The sequence below is a fragment of the Ictidomys tridecemlineatus genome, assembly GCF_052094955.1.
Source record: "Ictidomys tridecemlineatus isolate mIctTri1 chromosome 6 unlocalized genomic scaffold, mIctTri1.hap1 SUPER_6_unloc_1, whole genome shotgun sequence".
Lineage (NCBI taxonomy): Eukaryota > Metazoa > Chordata > Mammalia > Rodentia > Sciuridae > Ictidomys > Ictidomys tridecemlineatus.
Window position 1 is genome coordinate 862,918 of NW_027520957.1, and position 25,233 is coordinate 888,150.

The 25,233-nt window shown below is 50.0% G+C and overlaps 2 protein-coding genes across 2 annotated transcripts; both read right to left on the reverse strand.

Annotated features, from left to right (window-relative positions):
- Positions 1-44: 44 nt before the first annotated feature.
- Positions 45-19,251, reverse strand: LOC144372275 (obscurin-like). Its single transcript, XM_078035639.1, is given in 16 exon segments — positions 45-149; positions 1,699-1,718; positions 1,822-1,982; positions 1,984-2,095; positions 6,297-6,572; positions 14,186-14,461; positions 14,811-14,840; positions 14,843-15,050; positions 15,370-15,650; positions 16,050-16,365; positions 16,412-16,707; positions 16,965-17,308; positions 17,881-18,050; positions 18,123-18,350; positions 18,427-18,864; positions 19,216-19,251. Coding segments are annotated over 16 exon segments (3,297 nt in total).
- On the reverse strand, positions 8,379-13,450 carry LOC144372273 (obscurin-like). Its single transcript, XM_078035637.1, has 4 exons — positions 13,378-13,450; positions 12,785-13,057; positions 11,324-11,602; positions 8,379-8,410 (listed from the first exon to the last, which is right to left on the reverse strand). Exons 1-4 carry the CDS (start codon positions 13,448-13,450, stop codon positions 8,379-8,381), a joined length of 657 nt encoding a protein of 218 aa, XP_077891763.1.
- Positions 19,252-25,233: the final 5,982 nt, after the last annotated feature.

The following is a 25,233-nucleotide window of genomic DNA, read 5'->3' on the forward strand; positions in this document are numbered from 1 at the left end:
TCTGAGAAGACCTGAAACAGTAACACCACGCTCTTGGCTCTGCGCTAGTTCTTGGAAACTCCACTTCCATCATCTGCTTGCTTACTCGTGTGGATGAAGAAGAGTCGGTACACTAACACCTGAGCATGGACATTGCCCCTGCTCTCTTCCTGGACACAGTCAACGATATTTCCAGCATTCTGTACTGATAACCCTGTCCTCTGTGAGCCCCAGCACGAGTGTCCGAGCCCCATTCCTTCCCTTTCCAATGCCGACAGCAACCCCTCCCTTGTCCACTCCTGGTCTTGAAGGTGACACTCTGAAGTCTGCACCACTGGTGTCCCTTTGCCCTCACTTTTCCTACAACCACTCTGTTAAGCTAAGGAGGAATCATCTCATCCAGAGTTTGCTAAGAACTGCATGTTGAATTGTGTCAAACAATCTTTACAACTTCTGATGTCACACTCATCAAATACTGTCACTGCATGCCCAGGAAGAGTCATACCCTGTCCCTCAAGCCTGTTAGCACTGGGCGCTGGTGACCACCTGATGTTCCTGGGTGAACGAGGCCTGCACTCCTGCACTTCACATCTCCCAAAGCAGACAATCCCTTTACTTTGCTGGACTCATTGGGCTAACATTAGCAGAGGAGCTTGAACTTCACACTGGAGATATAAGCCTCTTGCTGACCTTGTATGCTTTAGTGTTTATCATGTACTACCTACATAAAATGAGCTAGGGAGTGTACTTCCTCCTTTAGCGTTCTAGAATGTCTATTAACATGGGATAATATTTGATATGATTTGTTTCAGAGCCACTGGGCTAAGATAAGGCTCTATAAGATTATTACTATGATTCTACTCCTTTAGAAGATTAGAGGACTGTTCCACTCCCTAGTTTTTCTTGTGTAGGTTTGACATGATCTTCTAGTAATTGATTACTAAGAAAAGGTACCTGGTTGCCTTGTATAAATTAATGGCCCATCCTCACACCATGACATTTCCAGTGAACTCAGTGAGATTCTCTGGTGTCCACATACACCCACAAAACTTTAATGCAGATGCAACTGCAGAGCACTGTGCCCATGGTCCTCTCTCTGTGACATTAGACTCCTTCGACAAAGGAAATGAAGCTGCTCCCGGCTTTCCTGCCAACCAGCCAGGGGGAGCAGACAAACGGCTTATTAGGGGGATGCTGTGTGTTCACGCTCTACCCCTCAGCAGCTAAGAGTGTAGAAAATAAATTTTAATGAAGCATGCAGATGTGACTTCATTGGTTTATTCCTTTTCATTTCTGAATTTATAAACCAAGCCATGGAGGGAATGTAGACACTGACTGCTCCAACTTGAGACAAAATGAAAATAGGTCTTGTTAAAAGAGAATTTCTGGCCTCCCAGCTTCCCAGCAAATGCACCACCCCGCCCTTCATGTGGCACAGACAGTGTAACAAAATTAGGGTCCGTGTGTTTCCCCCATGAACTTGCTCAGAGAACTTTCAGGTCCATGAGGACAGAGGGAAGAGTGTCCCAGAGAACTGAAAGGGCAATGATCCCAATGGACTCAGGTCTCTGCACCACCTCAACGTGAGCAGCAGGTAAAGCCACAGCCTGTAGTGCATAGTTTCCCAGGTGCTAAGGAACGCCCATCAGTATTAGACCTGGGAGGGCAAGTCTGGTGCAGAAGCCTAGCTGTCCATATGGATTGGCCATCGGTACTCACACTAGGATTGAAGACCACAGCTGAGCACGAGGGATTTGGAGACATGGAGTTTGAGGGCAGGATCACCCAGGAACATCCACTATATCAGTCTCATCCTCAAACACCAGCAAACTCAGAACTCACCTGTGAGGTCCAGGCAGAAGGAGACCTTCTGGCCCCCGGCCTCGCAGCTGTACTCCCCGGCATCCACCTTGCCCGCTTGCTGCACCACCAGTTGCCACCTACAGTCAGAGGCCTCCACATGCATCTGGGAGCTCTGGCTCAGCTTCTTCCCAACCTTGTACCTTCACCTCTGTCTGGGACTGGGCCACCTCACAGCTCAGAGTGGCACTGGCCCCCGCCTCGGCCTTCACCTCGGTGTTTGCCAGCTGCTCTTTAGCAAACACCACCTTGGGCTCTGGGGACAGAGGGGAGGGACACACAGGTCAGGGACTCTGTCTATGGCAGGAAGCCACCTGGGGAAAGAACTCTGGCTGGACAGTTGAGTACAAAACCTTCTGCAGGCCACACTAGCTCGTGCCCTGGAGAAGCCCAGCACCTTTAGCACAAGGGACCACAGTGTGTGACACAGCCTGCCCCTGGTGCATTGGGCTGTTCCAGGTGGGAACACTGTGACAGGCGCCAGCACAGGCTCCTCCAGGGAGGAACTGAAGAGCCTGATGCTGCACCTGCCACTCAGTGACCAGGAAGAGTCTCCCCAGGACCATGCTGGGTGTGTGTCTCCTGGAAGGTCCTGGGAGGGCCCAACTGCCACCTGCTCTGAACTGTGGGCTGCTCCTCAGGGAGCCTAGGCCACCGTGGCTCCTGTGCCCACTGAGGCCGCACAAAGCCGAGCACCTTTGACAGTTACTGGTGCTTTAGGTGTCTGCTCAAATCTTCTGCCCACTTATCATGCAGCCCTTCTGTCTTTATTTGAGGTGCTCATGTGTGAGGGTGGTAGAGAGTTGGCTCTTATTTATTTTGTGATTTCTCATGGTCTCCGTGCCCTATTCTATCTCGCAGGTATCTTCCTAGGAGCCACGGATTCAATTATGTTGCATTCAAATAAATCTCTCATTCCCCAGGGTTAGGGATGGAGTTGGGTAGGCACCTTCCCCCCCATGTCTCCATCAACTGTGTGACACACAAGTGTCTGTGGCTTCAGCTCACGAAGCCCTGAACCCCTGGAACATGTGGACCACGCCCAGTGTCATTCCATCTTTCCACGCATTCAAATGGTCCAGTCACTATGAAAACATCATCTTTCTCTACCTCTCACACAAACGCAAGACAGAAAAAAACAGGAGAGGGCTGGCAATGGCAGGCCTAGTTCTGAGTGCCAAGCAGTGGCTCTGTCTTGACCCCTGGCCTGTATGGAAGTGTCCTGTCTACCTCACAGCCTCTCAGTGCCTTTCTGTCCCCTCCAGTGTGTGGTTGCTGCACTTGTCCTTTGTCTCCCACTGGCCCTGCCCCCAAATGACCCTTGTTTGGATTTTGATTATTAGTAAATGTCTTTGATTTTTTAAATTAATTTTTATTCATTTATTTAGCCCTGTTGACTGTCATAAAAAAAAAAAAAAACAATTATGCCCCCAAACCTTAAGATCCTTATTAGAGGTAGAACTAGGAACATGACCGGTTTGATGCGTTGTGAATTTTCTGAAGTTTCACTTCTGCTGTCACCTGTGCATGTAGGTAAAGACGTGTTTTCTGCCCATTGTCGTCTATGTGATGACCGTGCCCAGCCACACCTCCAACCCCGCAGTTCTGTTGGCTCCTCAACTGATGATCATCACCTGTGAACTCATTTCTACACTCTTACACCTATGCTTTCCACTTTCCTTTCCCCTTGCTCCTGGACAAAGGTGCTGGACAAAGGTGGTGAAAGTGACGGTGGCCTTCCAGGTGCCCCCGACAGGTGCCCTGGTGTTCTGCACCCATCCTCAGCTGAAGAAAGCTCCATTCAACCAGGTTAAGTGCGTCCGCTTATCTCTAGATTTATCATGTTGGACTTGGTCCAGCACATTAGCTGGGAAAGCTATGCTGGAGTTGGTGCTTCCAGGCTGCCCTCCTGCCTGCTGCTGAGGGGCTGGCCAGTGCTCCATATCTATCCTCCAGAGTCTGGTGGCTGGTCTGTGCACTGATCCCCACTTTCCTTGTCAGGTTCTGGCCCTGCTGCGCCGTGCTCAGCTTAAAATGACTCACAGAGGCATCTCCTTGCTCCACTGGTGATGGCAATCTCCACATGTGTGGAATAATTGTTTCCATTAGTATCTCATATATTTTACCAGAAAATTATCAGGCTTAGATCTGGTCACTAATTCCATTTATCTAGACGCCATAGGACGACTGCAGATTTTTGTACTTTCTATGTCCATTTTCACTGTTTACTAGGAATAAGCCAATTGACCAAGCCTGTCAATCTGTCATCAGAGAGCACACTCCTGGAAGCCACAGGAATCAGAGCTGGTGCCACCTACAGGTTAGCTGGCCCTGCAGCCCACCCACCCTGGGACCCTAGAGAGAGGAAGATCACTGAGCTTCTCAGGCTTCTCCACCGAGGCCCGCACACTCCAACCACAGAAGGTGGGTAGCTGCTTGGCCACTAATGCACTGCAGAGTCTGCTACTGTGGCAGAAGCTGCTTGCTTTTTCTTGTTCCTACATTTCTGCAGGGCAGCTCTGACCTAGTATGGCAATGAAAACTGTGGACAGCATCTGGCATAAGCACCATCAGCCTCAGTGTCAATACCTGGTTCCTCTGGAAACAAGCAACAATTAGGTCCCTTGATGTCACTGCACATAGAAAACAAGATAAAACAGCTCCAGGTCCATGGGAGGAAGGGTTCAAACCAAGAAATCAACCATGAACAGCTCACTCCTGTAGCACCTTAGAGCATGACCTACAGCCAAACTTCCACCTCATTAAAGTTCCGCAAAGTTCAATTCTCCCTCTGACCAGAGCCAGGTGACACAAATCCTGAGAGGAAGAGCTCACACACACAGGTGACAGACACCTTGGAAATCAGGAACCCAAGCACAGGCAGAGCCAGAGTCCCAGATACCATGGAGCACCAGGAAGGTGCTGGGTGCTAGGAGGAATGGCCAAGGGTCACTCCATGAGACACCGTGTGCACAGCCCTTGGCCCTCTCCCATCTGGCCCACTAGGGCTCCCAGCAAGCCCTGGGAACAGGCAACATTGAGAAACTAGACAAAAGAAAGCCACAGACCCAGGCAAAAGATTTGCCAAGGTCAAATGCCCTACTCATTGTCACCTTCATGCAGGTTAACTTGGAACTCAGAGGACTCACCTGTGACATCCAGATGGAAGGAGACTCTCTGGCCCCCGGCCTCCCAGCTGTACTCCCAGTGTCCTCCTTGCTCGCCTGCTGTACCACCAGCTGCCACCTGAAGCCAGAGGATTCCTCGCGCACCTAGGAGCTCTGGCTCAGCTACTTCCCATCTTTGTACCACGTCACCTCTGTCTGGGACTGGGCCACCTCACAGCTCAGAGTGGTGCAGGCCACTGCCTGGGCCTTCCCCTCACTGTGTGGAAGCTGCCCCTTGGCAAACACTGCCTTGGGCTCTGGGGATAGAGGGGAAGGACACACAGGTCAGGTACTCCAGAACAGACCCAGCCCTGTCTCACAGCCTGAGCCCACCCAAGGAATGGCCGAGCAGAGTGTCCACCATGAGCAGAACATTGCATGGCCATGCCTAAGTTCTATCCTATACATGACCCAAGCTGCAAACTCCAAGGCTGGTGGGTGAACAGCTGGGCAGCCTGTCCTCATCAGAGCCCTAAGCACTTCCTGATCTACCCTGATCTTGCAGGTAACTGCACTGTCACAGCACACAAGGCTACCACAGCCAGGCCTACCTCCTGATGCCACCACCATCCTAGCCATTGGAAATAGACTATGGCCCTGCTCCTCCCTGGGGCCCCAGCCCATTAGTGACTTCCCAGCTCTCCCACCATTCAGGGAACACAAAAGCTGGTAGAGGCGGACACAGCAGGGAAGTCCACCTGAACACCAAACCAGAAACCCACATCTTTGTTGGCAACAGCTACCAAAGGAATGCAGGAGACCAGATTGCCAGTTCTGGCCAATCGGCAGAGATCTCAGAGCCTGTGCAAGACAATTAGCATAGAGCTCAGTACCCCTATGGACAAGTCAGCAGAGAACTCAGTGCCAATGTGGACCAATCAAGAGAGACCCCAGCACCAGGCAAGGGGGAGAGCCCAGCACCAATTAAGCCATCAAGAGAGAGGCTGTAAGCCCCATGTGGTCCCTTCCCAGGCTCAGCGGAAGGTCACAGTGGGGAGAAGGAGAAGATGGGGGAAGGACAGATGGACATGCAGAATTCCAAAGGGCCCAAGCAAGGGCTTCTGGAGCTCTGGGCCCAGCAAGTAGGCATGGCCAGGTAGAGGGAGCCCCTGCCCCTGCAGGACATGCTCCCCAGCCACAAACAATCCCAGTGCCAAACTCCACCCAGAGCTGGCCACAGATGCTGAGGTCCAAAATCAGGAAGGACACAGGCCTCACAGAGCCTTGGCTCCCACAGTTACCCTAAAGTTACCACCCTCCCTCCATTCAACCAACCCCAGCATCACCCACCGGTGACGTCCGGGCGGAAAGAGACCTTCTGGCCTCTGGCCTCGCAGCTGTCCTCCCCATCATCTGCCTTGCCTGCCTGCTGCACCACCAGCTGCCGCCTGTAGTCAGAGGCGTCCACATGCACCTGGGAGCTCTGGCTCAGCTTCTTCCCATCCTTGTACCATGTCACCTCTGTCTGGGCCTGGACCACCTTGTAGCTCAGAGTGCCACTCACCCCCACCTGGGCCTTCACCTCACTGCATGCCAGCTGCCCCTTGGCAAACACAGCCTTGTGCTCTGGGGATAGAGGGGAGGGACGCAAGATCAGGGACACAGTGCAGATATCAATCCATTTGACAGGACTAAAGCTTCAGGCTCCGTGAACTGGGTCCTCAATGAAGAGACATCATGTGTCCACTCCCATCAGGCTTGTGTTCACTGAGCATTTCATGTCTCAGAGGTCAACTTCTCATGTTGGCCATGTCCTGAGCCAAGCGCGATATGAAGCTAGAGGGAAGAGGCTGAACCGTCAACTCCCGGTCCCTGGTTCACTGTCTGCCTCGGGACAGTGGCTGCATTGGCAGGTCCTGGCTGTTCATTACCCCACTCCAGGCTGACACACCTTTGTCCTCTACAAACCAATTGTGCCTTTCACTTCAGTGTGAGCCCACATCAAAGTATTGGCTCCACGACCTCAGATGTTCCCATTTCCACCCAACCAGAACACACCAACTAACGTACCCAGGGGCTACCCACACACAGCAGAACGGGGGCAGCTGCTGCTCTGACCCCTGTAACATACTGCCAGGGCCTGGCCTCTGGTTGTTCAAGGACCAAGTCAGTTGTGCACGTGTAGCGGCAGCACACATGATGGTCCCTTAGGACCTTGCAGCACCCCACTGACAGCCTTTCTCAGAGCAGGCCCACAGCTGAGCATGCTGGGGTTGGTCTCCTTCCTCCAGCACAGAGTCTGTGAGAACCGCCACGTGGCCACACAGGCAATGGTCTCTGTGCTGGGACAGAGTTGTGCTGCATAGCACCTTGAGGGATTCCCTTACTCTTGGGGCTTATTTGGGCTTTTTCCAGGATGAGGATACAATGAGGAAGGCTGCTGTGGATGTCCATGGCAGCACAGGATGTGCATGGCATTAGGAGACCTCTCAAACAGGGCACCAAGTGGCACTCTCAACAGTGCGGGCAGCTCCTGTCTCCAACCTCCTACAACCTCGAGGGTCTTGAACTGTGTACATCTCACTCCAACTGAATCATATGCCCCCTCACAGCACTAGTTTCCATCCCTGTCCATTTCAGCATGTAAATATGCTGAAGAGAGTCCACCCGGTGGATGTGGTGTTCACTGACTCACTGGTCTCCATGGCTACCATTTGTGGAGAACTCAGCCACAGACAACTGCAGACCTCAGCAGATGCTGCCCCAGTCAGACAGAAGGCTGTGCTCCCACAGCACTTTCAGAAGGGGAAGACAAAGGCAGATAAAGCATGGACACCAGGACACACTCTCCATGAGATCAGTCAGGGTGCCATGTTGGAGGAGGGGACTGAGCAGGAGGACACACTCTTCGTGAGATCAATCAGAATGCCATGCAAGTAAAAAGACAAATATGGTAAGCAAATTAGCCAATCATGAAGAACCAAAGGCCAAGGAGGAGAGGACTGAGCAGGAGGTCCCACGCTTTGTGAGACTGGTCAGGGCACCATGCTGGAGGAGGGGACTGAGCAGTCACAGAGGACACACATCTGTGAGATCAGTCAGGATGCCATGCTGGAGGAGGGGACCAAGCAGGAGGTCACACACTCCGTGAAATTGGTCAGGGCGCCATGCTGGATGAGGGGACTGAGCAGGAGGACACACTCTCTGTGATATCAGTCAGGATTCCATGCTGGAAGAGGAGACCTAGCAGGAGTTCCCACACTCGGTGAGGTCAGTGAGTGCCCTAAATTGGAGGAGGAGACTGGTGATGCAGATGCAGAGCCAGGGAACACCATGGTCAGAGTGATATTTGGGGACCCTCAGCCCTGGTGAGTGCCAAGGATCATCCTGCAGCCACAGACATTGCATGAGCAGGATGGTGGACATGTGAGTCTAGCAGTGTTCTTCAGAGCAGTCCAAGGAGTCTGGGTGTGAAGAGGCAAAGTCCTGAGGGAGGTATTCTCAGAGGTGTGCTCACACTGGGCCCCTGTTTGTCTTTGCTTCTGACAGAACAGTGAAAACCAATCCAAAGGGCCAGGTGCAGTGCAGCTCTAAGAAAGAAGGGAGCCAAAGATGCAGGGACTTCTCACACAAATAGAATAAATCTTGAGATTGAGGAGCCAAGCCCCCAAGGAAAAGAGCAGTAGAGAATGAAGCCCACTTTTGAGTCATTTCCAATCCAGACTTTGAGGAGTTTGAAGCTCCATGGGGGCAGGAGGCGACAGAGCTGTTATGGTTTGTTTTGTATTGCTAAAATAAATGGCTGAGGCCAGATATTAGAAAAGAAAAGATTATGTAGCTAAGACCTGTAGGTCCGAGGCTATGGTGTGGCACTGCTGTAGCTCTAAGGAGGCCTCATCGCATCCCAATAGCAAGAGTACGTGAGGTATCATTGAGGCACCAGGATTCTTAAAACAACCCTTTCTCACAAGAACCGATGCATCCCAAACATCTTGCCCAACACCTGCAGGTAAGTAATGATCTGGTCACAAAACTGAAAGCCATCACCTGACCTCCTCCACGAGACAGTGTTCATCCATTCATGAGGGTGGAGCCATCTCGTAACAGACCCACCACCTCAAAACACCAGTGCACTAGGAACCAAGCCCACACACAGACATCTGAGATACAACACATCTGAACTACAGCAGACGAGAAGCAGAAAGGCTCTGACAGTAAGTGTGAACATTTCAGCATCTTGCTTTCCTAAAGAAACAATGGTTATAGCTGCTGGTGACCTAGGAAAGGGCCATAACAGTACCCAAATCTTTGGAGAAATCCATGGAGGACTATGCCCAGGATCAGGGCAAACCAGAGCTAAAAGACCCTAATCAAACTGCAAATTAGACTCGAGTCAGAGGATTCTGGAATGTGCCCAAATGGATAAGTGATCCTCCACCTGCCTAGAAGAGCAAAGAAGAATCCTCTCTCTGAAGCAAGACAAAGTCATCCATATTCAACATCTTTTCTCATATAATGCCAGTTAATTAAAAATTATTCGACATGCCAGGAACTGGCATAAATATTATCAAACCTCCCCCCACACACACACACAAACGCCATGCTAGAGAAAAGGTGATCTCAGTTATTGCAGCTATTGGACAGGCATATAACCATGCTTAGTAGTACTGAAAAAATAAAGATAAGAAAATGAATCAAATCTGGCAACATAATGGAGATAGAGTTCACTGGTAGAATGTGGGCTTAACATGTACAAGACCCAGGAATTATAGGGTGACTTCCACTACAGAATCTCAAACCTTATCCATAAAAAATTGATGAAGTGGAACTTATGAAGTATAAAATGCAATAACTCGAAGTAAACTCACTTTTTGTGCGACTGACAAACAATTAGATATAGCAGGACATGATATTAGTAAATTGAAAAACAGGTCAAAAGAAAATATCCAGGTCAAAGCAAAGAAAGAAGAAAGGATTATGAGGCAAAGAGAGGATATACATGTAAAAAACATGCAAATGTCTAACAGAGCCAGAAAGGAGTCCTGAAAGGGAACACACATGGAGCAGCACAGCAAAGGCGAAGTACACCCACAGCTGATCAAAGATATAAGCCTACAGATTCAAGATGCTCAGCAACTACCAATGGGATGAATACAAAGGAAACCATATAAGTTTCATCAAGGTCATGCTGAAGAAAATCAAAATTGAAATGAAAAAGTCAAAAGTAACAGAAGGAAAAAAAATACCTGACTCTCAAAGGAACCATAATAAACCTAATGTGAAAATATTTCAAAGTACAATATGGAAGCCTTGACTTGCCCTCCTCCAGGAGATAGTGTTTATCCATTCATGAGGGTGGAGCCACCTCATAACAGACCCACCACCTCAAAGCATAGAAATGGCCTCTTTAAATAGGAAAAAAGTAAATAGTAAGCTCAATTCATAGTAGCTAAACTATGGAATCAACCTAGGTGCCCTTCAACATATAAATGGATAAAAAAACTATGGTATATATACAAAATGGAATAGTACTCAGCCTTAAAGAAGAATGAAATGATGTCATTTGTCAGTAAATGGATGAAACTAGAGACAAATATGCTAAGCAAAATTAGCCAATCAGGAAGAATCAAAGGCCAAATGTCTTCCCTGATATGCAGATGCTAGTTCACAATAAGGTTGGAAAGGGTGAGATAATTTGGACTAGACAGAAGGGAATGAAGGGAGAGCAGGCGGTATGCAGGTAGAAATGACAATAGAATACCCTTTGTTCATATATGATTACATACAACCAAAAGAATGAGAAGTTCTACTCCATTTATGTATGACGTGTAAAAATGCATTCTACTGTCATGTATACCTAATTAGAACAAAATTAAAAAATTTAAAAGTCTTCAAAATAAAAAAATATATATAGGTGTCTCTTTAAAAAAAAAAAAGTAACTGCTGATCTATAATTTGATACCCAGAGAAAAGATCCCACAGCGTGAAAGAGATCTTGTTTTCATACAAGCAAAAGGCGGGGACTCTATATCACAGCAGTCCTGCTACATAAATAGGGAAGCCAGAGTTCTTCAAGCACACACACATCCCTGATGGTGCAAATCCTTACTAGACAAATCTTAGCCAGTTATAGAGCTTACCTGAGCCTTATCTTAAAATAGATATAATCATAATCCTTCCACATAGAGTTGTTGTAAAGTGTAAGCAAGGAAAAAGATAAAACAACAGTCAACAAATACCAGGTCTTCAGGGTGAATTTCCAGTGGCAAGTCATAGTGGCAGGGAAGCCTTTTGAGAATAGGGGCCAGCAGTAGAACACACTCTAACTTCGTGACACTTATGCCAAGCAACACAAGGAAAAGCCTCAAGAAACCCACCTGTGACGTCCAGGCAAAAGGAGACCTTCTGGCCCCCGGCTTCCCAGCTGTACTCCCCAGCATCCGCCTTGCCTGCCTGCTGCACCACCAGCTGCCAACTGCAGCCAGAGGCCTCCACGCGCACCTGGGAGCTCTGGCTCAGCTTCTTCCCAACCTTGTACCACGTCATCTCTGTCTGGGCCTGGGCCACCTTGCAGCTCAGGGTGGTGCTGGCCCCCATCTGGGCCTTCACCTCACTGTGTGCTGGCTGCCCCTTGGCAAACACAGCCTTGGATTCGGGGGACAGAGGGAAAAAACACACAGGTCAGGGACTCCAGAACAGACCGAGCCCTGTCTCACAGCCCAAGCCCACCCCAGGGATGGTTGAGCAGAGTGTCCATCATGAGCAGAACATTGCATGGCCATGCCTAAGTTCTATCCTACACATGACCCAAGCTGTAAACTCCAAGGCTGGTGGGTGGACAGCTGGGCAGCCTGTCCTCACCAGAGCCCTAAGCACTTCCTGATCCACCCTGATCCTGCAGGTAACTGCACTGTCACAGCCCACAAGGCCACCACAGCCAGGCCTACCTCCTGATGCCACCACCCTCCTAGCCATTGGGAATAGACCATGACCCTTCTCCTCCCTGGTACCCCAGCCCATCAGTGGTTTCCCAGCTCTCCCACAATGCAGGGGGCACAAAAGCGGGTAGAGGTGAACACAGCAGGGAAGTCCACCTGAGCACCAAACCAGAAACCCACATCTTTGTTAGCAACAGCTACCAAAGGAATGCAGGAGACCAGATTGCCAGTTCTGGCCAGTCAGCAGAGACCTCTAGCCTGTGCAAGTCAATCAGCAGAGAGCCAAGTGCCAGCCAATCAGCACAGAGCTCAGTAACAGTGTGGGCCAGTCAGCAGACAGCTCAGTACCAGATGGGGCAAATTAGCAGAGAGCTCAGTGCCAACCAATCAGCAGACAGCCAAGTGACAGTGTGGACCAATCAGTAGGAAGCCAAGTGCTAGTGTGGACCAATCATCAGAGAACTGTCATCCTGAGACAATCAGGAAAAATCCAACACCAGGCAGGTCATTGGGAGAGAGCCCAGCACCAGATGGGCTATCAAGGGAGAGGCTCTGAGCCCCTTGTGGTCCCTTCACAGGCTCAGGGACAGGTCACAGTGGGGAGAAGGAGGAGATGGGGGAAGGACAGATGGACATGCAGGATTCCAAAGGGCCCAAGTAAGGGCTTCTGGAGCTCTGGGCCCAGCAAGTAGGCATGGCCAGGTAGAGGTAGCCCCTGCCCCTGTAGGACATGCTCCACAGCCACAAACAATCCCTAGTACCCAAATCCACCCAGAGCTGGGCCACAGATGCTGAGGCCCAAGTCACAAAGGACATAAGCCTCAACGAGCCTAGGTTTCCACAGTAGCCTTAGAGTTACCACCTTTCCTCCATTCACCCAGGCCTAGCAGAACCCACCTTTGACATCCAGGCAGAAGGAGACCCTCTGGCCCCCGGCCTTCCAGCTGAACTCCCCAGCATCCGCCTTGCCTTCCTGCTGCACCACCAGCTGCTGCCTACAGCCAGAGGCCTCCACGCACACCTGGGAGCTCTGGCTCAGCTTCTTCTCATCCTTGTACCATGTCACCTCTGTCTGGGCCTGGGCCACCTCGCAGCTCAGAGTGGCACTTGTCCTCGCCTGGGCCTTCACCTCACTGTGTGTCAGCTGTCCCTTGGCAAACACAGCCTTGGGCTCTGAGGAAACACAGGGAGTGATATTGGTTGTGAGCCCCACCCAAACCTCTGGTTTTTGATTAATAGTCTCTGGAGCCCGAGCTAACAGAGCCTGCCATGTGGATCCCTCAGGATACATTTTCCTAAGCAATGTGGGAGGGGATGCCCCTTCCCATGAGACCTTGGTGTGCACAGGAGAGTCACAGGACAGACCTTGCAAAAATTGACAAGATGTCTTTTATAAGCCCAGAGAACGTCTCTCTTGTGCCCAAACTCCTGCCCACCTCTATAGCACACTTCCCACAGATTGAGTTTGCTCCAGTAGGGAAACCTGACAGTACCTGCCTTCAGCTCTGCATACAGCCAACCATCCTCTGGCAGTGACACCTGGCTGTGACTTCTAGTGTGAAGCATCCAATGCTTGCCTGTAGAGCTGGTGTGTGACTGGCATTTGTAGGGCCTCCCTGTCCCTGGGTCCACAAGCTGCACCTGGCCTGGGGTAAACCAGGCTGGAAACCAGAGCCCATTATGGCCACACTGGAGCAAGCCCTCCTGGGGTGGGCTGCTCCAACAGCCTCACAGAGGCCTAAGAATCCCTTGTGCATTTGTTGCTGAACTTCCCAGCCTATATCTCTGAGCCCTGGGAGCTTCTAGGAAGGTCATGGCCGTGGTCAGACCCACCAGACTTAAATCTCAACCTCAGAGGACACTTCACATATCTGTGGGTCCCCTCAGCCCTCGGTTTAAATGGAAAAGGAGGGATTCAAAATCTTGTGAGCTTCCCAGCCAGAGCCCAGCCCACAAGCACAGAGTAAGCAAGAGGCTTTCAGGACTGCAGAGTGGCCCCCTGCAGGGCAGGCACAATGGGCAGTGGAGGTTCAGGCAGAGGAAACACTCTCCCAAAGCTGGGATAGAGTTCATCCTTTGTTCCTAAATTTCCTTCCTGGTACTTTCTTTTCCATGTTTGGATCCTTTAACCTTCTAAGCATTAGTTTGGCATTTTATTTTATTTTCCCAAACAGGAAAGAAGCTGCCCTCAACCACTGGCTCAATAAAGAAGGGTCGAGAAGGTCAGTCACATTGTGCTGTGTACAGCAGGATCTGCTCTCCACCCACAGGTATGGGCACAGGTATACATAAGGCACTTACCAGAGACCCGTAGGTGGAAGTCCACAGAGTCCTCACCCACACGGCAGGAGTAGGTGCCCCCATCCTGCCTGCTGACCGAGGCCACTACCAGCCGATGCCAGGTCCCCACGTCCTCCTGAGAGAAGCGCTGGCAGGAGCCACCCAGCTCCTTGCCATCTTTAAACCAGCACACGGGGACGTGGGCATCCGCGGTCTCACACTCAAACCTCGCCGGGCCCCACACCTCAGCATCCACACAGCCGCCCACTGTGTTTTTGCGTAGGAAGGGCGTGAGGCCTGCAGAGTATGGCAGAGGTGGTCAGTAACCACAGAGCTCCTGACCACACACCTGGCACAGAGGCTGCAGGCTGGAGGGTCTAGGCTCACAGACCACACAGGACACTGATTCTGACCCAGATAAGAGGCACCCTGGCCAGATTGCTGAGTCCCAACCTTGGTACTCATTGCTCACCCAAGTGGCCACCCACAGTTATCCCTCCTACAGAGTTGGGCCTGCCCTCCCACCCTCCCCATGCTGCCCTGCTGCACAGAACCCCTTGCAGCCTGGGGACAGGGGAAGCATGTCCTGCACCACAGAAGGGCCAGAAAGGAGGTGGGCCCTGGCTTGCCTTCCAAAGTCCCTCACCTTGCACAGACAGTTGGTAGGCAACACGGCTCCTGCGCTGACACACTCATAGAGGCCAGCGTCATCCTTTCCCAGCAGTGCCCACCACCCAGCTGAAGCCTGTTCCTCATACTTAGGCCCAGGAGGTAACAGCCATGTCACAGCTGCAGCCTGGTCCAACAGCTCAGCCAGCAGCTGAGCCTCCTCGTGCAGCCGGGCCAGCACCTCGAGAGCGGCTACTTCTGGTGGCTTGCCCAGGAGCTGCTGGGGGCCAGGGATGTGTAGACAGAAGGGACCAGGTCAATGGAAAGCAGTAAGGGAGGGAGACGAGGGGAAGGAAAAACAAGGTCAGAATGAGGAGTGGATGGGGTGGGTGGATGAAGAGGAGGGTGGAAGAAGGAGGCAGGCAGAGAGGCAGGGTCCAGCTGAACCTGCTGTCCACACACACCCTAGCCTGGCCTGCCTACCTCAGCGCCCCACCCCCTGCCCTGCTTCCTCTTGCTACTGCAGGCTAACTCCATAGGGGCAGCTCTCCCAGGACCCCGTGCTGACACCGCCTCAAGGAAACAGGCTCCTGGACCCAGGCCTACCTCGGATGGACCTCCATCCGAATGATGCTCTCAATGCCGTCAGCCACAAACTTGAGCTGTGCCCCGTGCAGGCTGGCAGGCACCTCTCGGATTGTGAGTTTATGCCGGGTGCGATCACAGCGGATCACATATGTGCAGCTGGCCTTCAGAGCCACCCTGTCCAGAAACCATTTACCAGCAGAGGCCACAGTAAGGTCTACAGAGAAGGTGATTTCTCCACCCTCCACTGCTGCCACTGACTTCAGGGGTGTCCTCATGGCCATCTGGGGAGGGGCTGTGGTGCAGGCAAGTTAGGAGGGGACCAGGGCAGGTGAGGTCCCTGCCTCCCCTTCCTCTTCCTCCAAAGGACGGGTATTTAGGCTCAAGTCACAATAGACAGGGAGCCATAAGCACAAGTCACAACAGACAGGGAATGAGCCAGAACTACCTGGCAATACCCCAGGATCCCACAAACCTCTGAAGCTGGGCAGCACTGAAGCTGCATCCCCTGGGGCTACTGGAGACAGGGGACCTGAGTCCTGTCTTGAGTCCCTTCCTTCCCACTAAGAAGGCCCCAATGTCCCCACCCTCACAAAGAGTCTCTTCAAGGCCTTGCTGGAGGCTGTGCTCTGCTCTGGCCAGGGCAGCCCCTAGTGCTAGGGGTCACTCCTTTCTAGGCAGCTTCACTTAACCAGGTGGATGGTCCCCGGGAACTCCAGGTATGAACTCTGGCCAAGGCTGTTGACAGCTGACACCCGGAACTGGAAGTCACTCTCCTCAGTCATACCTGTGACGGTGAGCTCAGGTGTTGCCACCCACTCATTCTTGTGGCACCAGCTCCAGATGTAGGTACCCAGCCACCGCTACTCCACCAGGTAGCCATCACTGGTCACAGGGCGGTCCCCTGGGGGTGGTGGATACCAGCCAAGGGTCACAGAACTCTCTGTTCTGTCCTTCACCAAAGGGTCCACAGGGGGATGGAGAGGGGATGGACTGAGGCAGGGGTCCTAGGGAAGACGTCATTGCAGTATCACTCAGGGCCTTACCAGACACGCAGAACTGGGTGGAAGTGCGGGAGTCTCCAGCCATGAAGACCACCTCACCCATGTCTTTCAAGCTGCACTGAAAGATGTTCAGCATGTGGCACGTGCCTTCCGCTGTGATGGCCACTCGGCCACCAGTCACCACCTCCTCCTGGTTCCTCAGCCAGCGCACAGGGCCCTCAGGCACTGACAGCTCCAAGCAAAAAATGGCAGTGTCCCCCTCGCGCACCACTGTCTTCTGGGGCAGTTTCCCCATCAGGTTCCATGGGATGGGAAAAACCCAGGTAGTCAGCCTTGCCCCTAGCTCTACAGGCGGCCAGCATACTGGCTTGCCATTGCATTTCCTCTTCCTGCCCCTGACTTGCCCCTGCCCACCCACGCCAGGCCAATCCTCCCACCCCCTCCCCAACTCCACAACTTTCCCACCCCTTCACTCCAGTCCCGCTCTGTCCCATCAGGTGTTTCCCCCCCCCCCACCCCACCCAGTCCGCTCTATCCCCTGCGGGCTCCATCCTTGCCCCTTTTGTGCGGACAATCTGCCCTCCCCGCCCTCCACCGCCTGCCTTGGACAGCGAGCTCTGCCAAGGTGCGGCTGCCCTCCGTGTTCTCACAGGTGTACACAGCGTCGTTGTGATCCGAGACATTGTGCACTGTCAGCCTGTGCTCAGTGCCCTCCTCCTCGATGCCGTACTTGGCGCACGCCCATAGCCGCGTCTCCTCCTTGAACCATGCAGTTTCGGTGGTGGGCTGCGGCACCTCACACTGGAACGTGGCAGACTCCTTCTCCCGCACCTCCAGGTCCTGCAGCCGCCTCTTGAAGGGCACTGCAGGCTCTGTGGAGACCAGCTGGTGAGAGGGGCCAGAGGATACCGGAGGACAGGAGGCTCCAGAGTGCAGGAGTTGGGATCTGGGAGTAGAGAAGTGGGGGGGGCAGAATTCGGAGACAGAAGAAGGTGGAGGAGGTGGGAAGGGGTAAAAAGGATGTAGGTTATAGGATGGCCGGTGGCAGGGGGCCCCAGGAGATGGGGACCAGAAATGGGGAAGAGGCAATGTCGGATAAAGGTGGAGAAGTGGGGTTTGGCAAGGAAAACGTGATAAGGGAAAGACAGGGGGCAAAGTATTAAGGTTCCGGAAATGGTGAGGTTTGGAGGGGTCTAGGCAGGGTAGGGATAAGTGTGGTAGGAGAGGGGCAGGGACTTGGTGGGTTGCACTGCTATGGTGGAAAGCGGGTCCCTACAAACAGCAAAGAGGGAGGATCTTAGCCCCTGCATTATGCAAACCAGAAACAAAAACTGTGAAAGGCGAGAGCCACCCAGACTTCCAACTCTGGTGTATATTCCACGACCGACTTTCGCCATTGGGCTACCTATGGCAGCGGCGGCTAGGGCCAAAGGAGGTGGGCACAGGGACCAGGGAGGACACTTGCCTGCGCGCAGGCAGCTTCTCCCTGGGACCGCCGCCTGGCACCATGGTCCTCACCTAGCACCACCACCAACGGAGCTGTAGGTCTGGCCCACGAGGTTGGACGCCTTGCAGGTGTAGAGGCTGCAGTCCGACTGCTTGCAGAACAGAATCTTCAACAGAAATTTCTCTTGTGCGTCCTCATACACCACGTGTCGCGGTCCCTCTGTCACCAGCTGCCCATCCTTCTACCACAGGATCTCAGGCTTGGGCTCACCCGTCACGTAGCAGCTGAGACGCGCGTGTTTGCCCTCTGTCACCATGCAGGTGAGGACGCCCTCTGCGCTCATGGCTTCACGTTGCTGCTGCAGGTGAGCCAGGAGCGCTGCCATGGAGGCCCCAGGTGGGCTGGCAGCTTCCGTGTCTGAATCTACCACCAGCGAGGCAGCAGCACTGGCTGCACCCAGCGGGTTCTCTGCCTGCACCTCGTAGGTGCCACCATCCCGAGGTCGCGCCGCCTGGATGCGCAGCTTGCTCGCCTCGCCTTGCTCCTCCACACATACACGAAGGGGGGGGGGGCGCGTCAGGTGCACCCAGGCGCCGCCCATCCTTGGACCAGCTCACAGCCGGTTGTGGCGAGCCGCGCACGTGGCAGCTAAATGTGGCCTCAGCGCCCTCTCGCACGCGGATGGACGTAGGCCATAGCAGAAAGTGTGGTGCCTGCTCAGCACATCTGGCCTTGGCGTCCACTTGCAGGCCCAAGGCCGCAAAGGCTTCTCCAATCGCTTTGTGAGCGGGGCACACATACTGCCCGCTATCGCCAAGCGCTAGGTCTAGGATAGTGGGGTGGTATATGTCGCCTTCCTGGACCAGATGGAAGCATGCGCCTGCCTCCATCGGCTGCCTGTTCTTCTCCCAGCTTACATGTGGCGTGGGGTTTCCCACGATCTGGCAGCTCAGTGTGGCGTCCTTGCCCACAGACACGACGAAAGCCTTGGGCCGGGTCAGGAAGCGCGGTGCACCACTGAAGGAGTGATCCATGGTGGTGGCAATGTTGGGGACCTGTGAAGGAGTGGAAAGACTGTTCCAGTGGTGTTGGGATTAGCCCCTCGCCATGCCCAACCTACACCCCTCCCTTCCTCAGTGCCACCTGCAGAACCCAGTTTTTCAGGTGGGGTGCTTACTCCCCAGGGGTCTCTTCTTGTCCTGCACATTACCCCAACCACAAAGCCTGGCCAGATGGCACCATGGCTCAGCAGTGCAGAGCTCTTTAACTGTAAAAGCATCTCCTCTTCCTCCCCCTTCAGCTCCAGTCTCCCCAGTTAAGGTTCCTCCAGCAGCCAGGCAGCCCTGCTTCTCCAGCAACTTGGCACTTGGCCTTCTGCCTTCTGATAGCTCTCCCCACAGACCTACCCAGTGCACCTGGGCCACGCTGCCCGTGAGTGCCATCCCCTGCCACACACTGCTGCTACCAGGGTCTAAAACTCCAATTTGGCTATGTTTCCCTGGCAGTAGGAGGGGGAGGCCAGGCAGGCTGGGCCTTAGAGGCCACCAGTGGGTACCAGTTTTCTGTCTGCTCCCACTGTGGATGCCATTGTGTACCACAGGTGGCAGTTCTGTACACAACCAACTTTTCTCTGAGCCTCCTTCAGGTGTGCCCACATCCTTTTTCCCTCACCTTTTCTGTGGGGTTCCACACATCCCCTTGACCCCATTCTTCAGCAGCAGAAGAAAAGGAAAGGAATCCCCCAGCTGGCCAGGCTCCTCTTAGCCAATAAGCACTCTAAGCCCACTCAGCTGCTCCAGACCCCACACCCAGGCTCACAGTGCTCATCTGCTGCCTGCCCTCCTCATACAAGTCTCTGGCCCAGGTAGGAACAGAGAGATTCGAGAGTGGGACAGTGACATAGATGGAAAGGACAGCTGAAGGATCCTGGCCAGCTGGGCCTGGCAAGGTCAGCAATGTCCCTTGGAACAAGCTGGGGTCTCGAGCTAGTCTGGGGCTGAGTGTCCTGGTCACTCCACATATCTGTCATAGCTCTGTCAGCTCTGGGCTGGGAAGGGGTCAGAAGCCTCAGTCTGCCTGAGGCTGAGCCCCAACCAGCAACCAGTACAAGAGAGGAGACTTCCTGCCTGCACAGGGTCTTGCCTAAGAATGACAGGAGGAAGCACTGACGCTTTCCACCTGGGCAGACACAAGCACCCCACTACACAGAGGTCGTCACCCTGTACCCTGCAGAGCCCTCGGTTTCTTGGCTGGGCTGCCCAGGATGGAGTAGTTAGATCCATGTTCCCTGCAACCCTCCAGCTCCCAGTGCTCTGATTCAGGTACCTAATCTCCCCTAATCCCCTTCCAGGAGGCTGAGCCTGGACCAGGGCTGGGCTGCAGTTGCTGTCTGCTGACTCACTGTGCAGTCAGCACCTCTGTTTCTCCACCACCATGGCCAGGCCCCATCTCTCTGGGCCTCGATAGGATTTGGGTAGGAGTGGGGGTCTCCAGGCAGCACAAATCAGGACCCCAGTGTAGAAGCTGCTGAGGCACCTTTATATGAAAGTACTACTTTGGCATCAGTATCCAAAAACCCTAAGCACCCAGGTCTTAACAGTGCTTCCTGAAATTATATGGTCAATCTGTGGGTTCTCAACCCCCCACCACACCCAGAGCCTGAGCTGCCCAGCCAGAGAAGCTTGAACAAGCTTTTGCAGGCAGCCAGTCACTGCACAGGTTTAAGGGGACCTGGCCACAGCCCTCAGCAGGTACACAGGTTGACTCTGGCCTAGCAAGAGTGGTGGACACCCCAAAGTGTTTGTAGGCTTCTGGGGGACAGTGTCTTGCCCTGCAGTCTGCTGAAGACCTCAGCCACCCTGCAGGTAGACATCCCCACTGGTCAGCAGGACTAAGGCCAGAGAGAGGCTGCTGCATGAACATGCTCCAGGAAAGGGCAGCTGCTCACCTTCCCATGCACCCATTCAAAAAGAGGAGGAAACCATGGCCCCGAGAAACCCACCCAGGGACATGTGCAAAAGCACCTTCCTCCTGCCTGGTTTGAACTGGGGTCTTAGGAATGTGCTTCTTCATAAACACAGCAGAAGCTTCTCAGCAGGGGAAACTGAAGTCAGACTTTTTCCTCTCTGATGTCTATGGACCACACTGGGTTCCTCAGCCTGCAGAGGAATTCTCCAGCCTGCAGGACTCTTGGATCCCTCTCCCACCTGGGCTATCCCCAGGAGCCCCTGAAGCTGGCCCCAGCCCACCCATGCTTCTCACCCCACCCCATCCCAGGGAACCCCTCTGAGCAAACTCGCACAGAACTTTGCTATTCTCTGCTCCTTGCAGGGTTGGGCTTGTATTTCCAGGTGATCCTAGAGTGGGAGGTGGCTCAGGGACCCTGCAGAGTACCTCATCCCATTCCCAGGAACCCCGCTTTCAGGTCCTCTGCCTCCACTGAAACAGATCCAGTGACCTGTGACCTCTGTGTCCTTTCAGAAAGTATTTCTAAGGGCAGCTCCTGAGCCTGCGCCTCACCTTAGACCCTGGGCCTACTGACCGCCCCCACTCCAGGGGAAATTCTTTCCTGGAATCAAGTGTCAGTGCCCCTCTGGATGTCCCCTCCACAGAGCCAACAGGCCCAAAATAGCCCCAGCTGTCAGCAGGTATCTATCTCGGTACAGCTGGGGGCAGGGCCGGCCGGACCCCCAGGCAGTACAGTGAGTAAAATTACTCATCCATTGGCATGTCCCTTTTTGCTGTGCAGAGGGTATATTCATTCTGAAATACTTTGATGTGTATCTTGTCCAGTGTGTGTTACTCAAGCTTCATGGAAATTTAATTATCAGTTGTTGTTTTTTTATTGGGTGTTCAAAACATTACAGAGCTCTTGACATATCATATTTCATACATTAGATTCAAGTTGGTTATGAACTCCCAATTTTACCCCAAATACAGATTGCAGAATCACATCAGTTACACATCCACATTTTTACACAATGCCATATTAGTAACTGTTGTATTCTGCTACCTTTCCTATCCTCTACTATCCCCCCTCCCCTTCCCTCCCATCTTCTCTTTCTACCCCATCTACTGTAATTCATTTCTCTCCTTGTTTATGTTCATATTCCCCTCACAACCTCTTATGTGTAATATTGTATAACAATGAGGGTCTCCCTCCATTACCATGCAATTTCCCTTTTCTCTCTCCTTCCCTCCCACCTAATGTATCTGTTTAATGTTGATCTTTTCTTCCTGCTCTTCCTCCCTGCTCTGTTCTTAGTTGTTCTCATTATATCAAAGAAGACATTTGGTATTTATTTTTAGGGATTGCCTAGCTTCACTAAGCATAATCTGCTCTAGTGCCATCCATTTCCCTGCAAATTCAATGATTTTGTCATTTTTTAGTGCTTCGTAATACTCCATGGTGTATAAATGCCACATTTTTTTTAATCCATTCATCTATTGAAGGGCAGCTGGGTTGGTTCCACAGTCTAGCAATTGTGAATTGTGCTGCTATGAACATGGATGTGGCAGTATCTCTGTAGTACGCTCTTTTAAGGTCTTCAGGGAATAGTCCAAGAAGGGCAATAGCTGGGTTAAATGGTGGTTCCATTCCCAGCTTTTTATAAACAGAAAAATGAAATATCTGATAATAAACAGAAAAATGAAAATTAAAAATGTATTATCTGCTGGTACATTCTTTATTTTTTAATTGTTCTTTTAATATTAGATATTGATCAGACAATATCAGTACACAGTGAGACTAATTATTTGGGAAGATCATCAATATTAAATGCATTTGAGAAGTCCAAAATAACAGCTATGTTTCCATTTTGTTTTTCTTTTATTAGTTTTATCTTAGATTTTTTTCACTCTTTGCAAAGTATACACTATCACCACCTCCTTTTCTCATATACTATAGCTACCTAAATAAATTGTTTAGAAAATTTATAATGTATTCTTCAGTATGTTACATGATCTTTAAAGTTTGACATAAGTGTTTTCAACTCTTCATATGTTTTTTACATTGTTGCGATTTTTTTTTCATTTTATTAGAATAAATGTAATGAGAGGTAATATCTCTATATTTCAATGTTGAAAATAATAAATGTCTTAATCACAGTTCTTGTTGTAATACAGAGTTATATACATACCAGAGAATAACATTAATTTAAAAATATAGGACATAATGACAATTAAACAGGAGGATTGCAAGTTCAAGGGCAGAATCGGCAACTCTGTGAGATCCTTTCTCAAAAATGGTTTCATCTGCTTCACTGAAATAAAATGTTGGAGATCTTGCTCCGTGGTAGTACATCCATGGGTTCAATCTCCAGTGTTAGAAAATAAATGAATAAAAATAAATGAAAAAAAAAAAACAATTAGTTGATAACAATTTCATGAAATGAATGTGTATCTTATAAGATAACACATTAAAGGTTGTTTTTTTATTTAGCTATAACAAACAAAAAGATAAGGTTATTTTGTCCTAATCATAATATATATCATTTATGGGATTTATTTTTATAATTTTAAATTACTGAGAAATTGGTATATTACTTTAGTTATTTATATTTCTTTTTGTTAATAACTAGTTGTCAGCTAGTTATATCTAGTGTATAATGGGCATGATTTGGCCACCATTCTTTGATGATATAAAACATTTAATCATAAATATAGCTTAAGAATCCTAATCTGGAGGCTTACTGAAGCTGGGGTGTGAGTGTCAAATAATGAACTATGAAAATAATAACGAGGACTTTGGAAAATGTTTATTTTTTCTTTCTCTTTCTCTGATTGATATGAGTCTATCTATATGTTTATCCATTTATTTATTAACATGTTTGGAGATTGAAAAGGCAATTTGGTATTATTTCTTTTTATATGACAAGGGAGGAAAAAGTCACCTTGTCCTCTACAAAGGACTCCAAGATGGGTGTTCTGTCATGACAAGTCATCAAGATTTGAACCATTTACTATTTGGGAACTGAGGCAATTTACTTATTTTTCTGTTCCTATTTCTCTATCTAAAAGATAGCAATAAATATAGCAGCTTGTTTATAATTTCCATTAGTTTTAAATGAATGACATGGAGACAACCTGACATGTAGACAGTGCCCAACAAAAATAGCAGCGACTCTTGCTACTGTCATCTATCTTGAGGTCCTTTGTCATCATATCACAACAGTGCTGAAGTATCAGAGAGATTTAATCCCTGACAGTATCATTAATTCTCTGTGATCTAAATAGTGACAGCTAATCTTTCTGGGTTTGGTTTGTCATAAATCAGTTGGTGACGAATGGTTCCTTTTCCACACAGATGTTTGAAAAATTTTATGCATTGTTCACTGTTGGGTGACATTCTCGGAACACATTCAACTGCAGCTATTTGAAATGTTATTACTAAGAGCCCCTCCCCCAGTAGACTTCATGACACCTATCTTCTGTAGCTTTTCCTATTATTTTCACTTACATCAGAAATTTCTTTCTAAAAATATTCACTCTTGTCACATTACTTCAGATGTACCTTTAGGATAAAAATACAAACAAAAAAGAAACTAACATAAATATAATGATAATGAATTCTTTTTGATAGTTGATAAGCTAAACATATAGAAGTTTTCTAATATAGTCCTTCCAGTGATTCTTCAATATGGGTGATTGTTTTCCCAATTTTAACTGCTGAAGAGACTGGCAGAAGTAAGATGAATCATGTTTTAGTGGTATCATCTTCTCTTTGTTATTGAGACTTAATGAAGAATCTGTCAGTTATTTTCTCCTTCTTGCAACTTAGAACTTAACATGCTTTTATGCACTGAAAATAAATACTAAAAATATAAGAAATTCATGTTGCATATCTTTGTTAAGGGAATAGTATACTAAAAATCCTCAGTATCAGCAGTCAGATATAAGGTAAAAATAAAAAAATTTAAAAATATCTGTATCAGTATTTCTGAGAATAATTTGAGAAAGCGATCTAAGGTATTTGAAAAAATGTTACAACAGTTCAGTGAAATAAATAGCATTGTTATTGTTTTTGAGAAAAAATAAACACTCAGAATATTTTTAATTAAAAAAATAAGTTATAAATTTAAGCTATAAAGGATAATACTTAAATATTTAAATTTAACAAAAACATTTGTATAGGATGGATAAGTGTGCATCAAGTATAACTATTCATAATAGAGACACCTGGAAAGTCAAAAGGAGTAGTTCTACTAAATATTTAACTGTATCATTATACTATAGTAAAGCATTATAGTGTGGACACAAGGTAGCAGGTCTATTATATGAGAATAAAAAAGGATAACTAGAAAATTTCTAATTTTTTTGAAAATAAATCTAATAAATTAATTGTAGAACTTGAAATTTTTATACTATTAACTTCATTTTTAGAAATCTTGCCAGAAGTTACAGAAAAAAAGTGTGATATCTTATGG

Bases quoted from the DNA above. Each gene is read 5' to 3' on its own strand.
- LOC144372273 (XM_078035637.1), bottom strand. From the start codon at position 13,450: ATGCTTCACACTAGAAGTCACAGCCAGGTGTCACTGCCAGAGGATGGT. The intron at 11,603-12,784 runs AAGGTGGGTTCT...TCCCTCTGTCCC, and splicing joins CTCCTTCTGCCTGGATGTCA to CCGAATCCAAGGCTGTGTTT. The intron at 8,411-11,323 runs GTGGGTTTCTTG...CTTCACACCCAG, and splicing joins CTTTTGCCTGGACGTCACAG to ACTCCTTGGACTGCTCTGAA.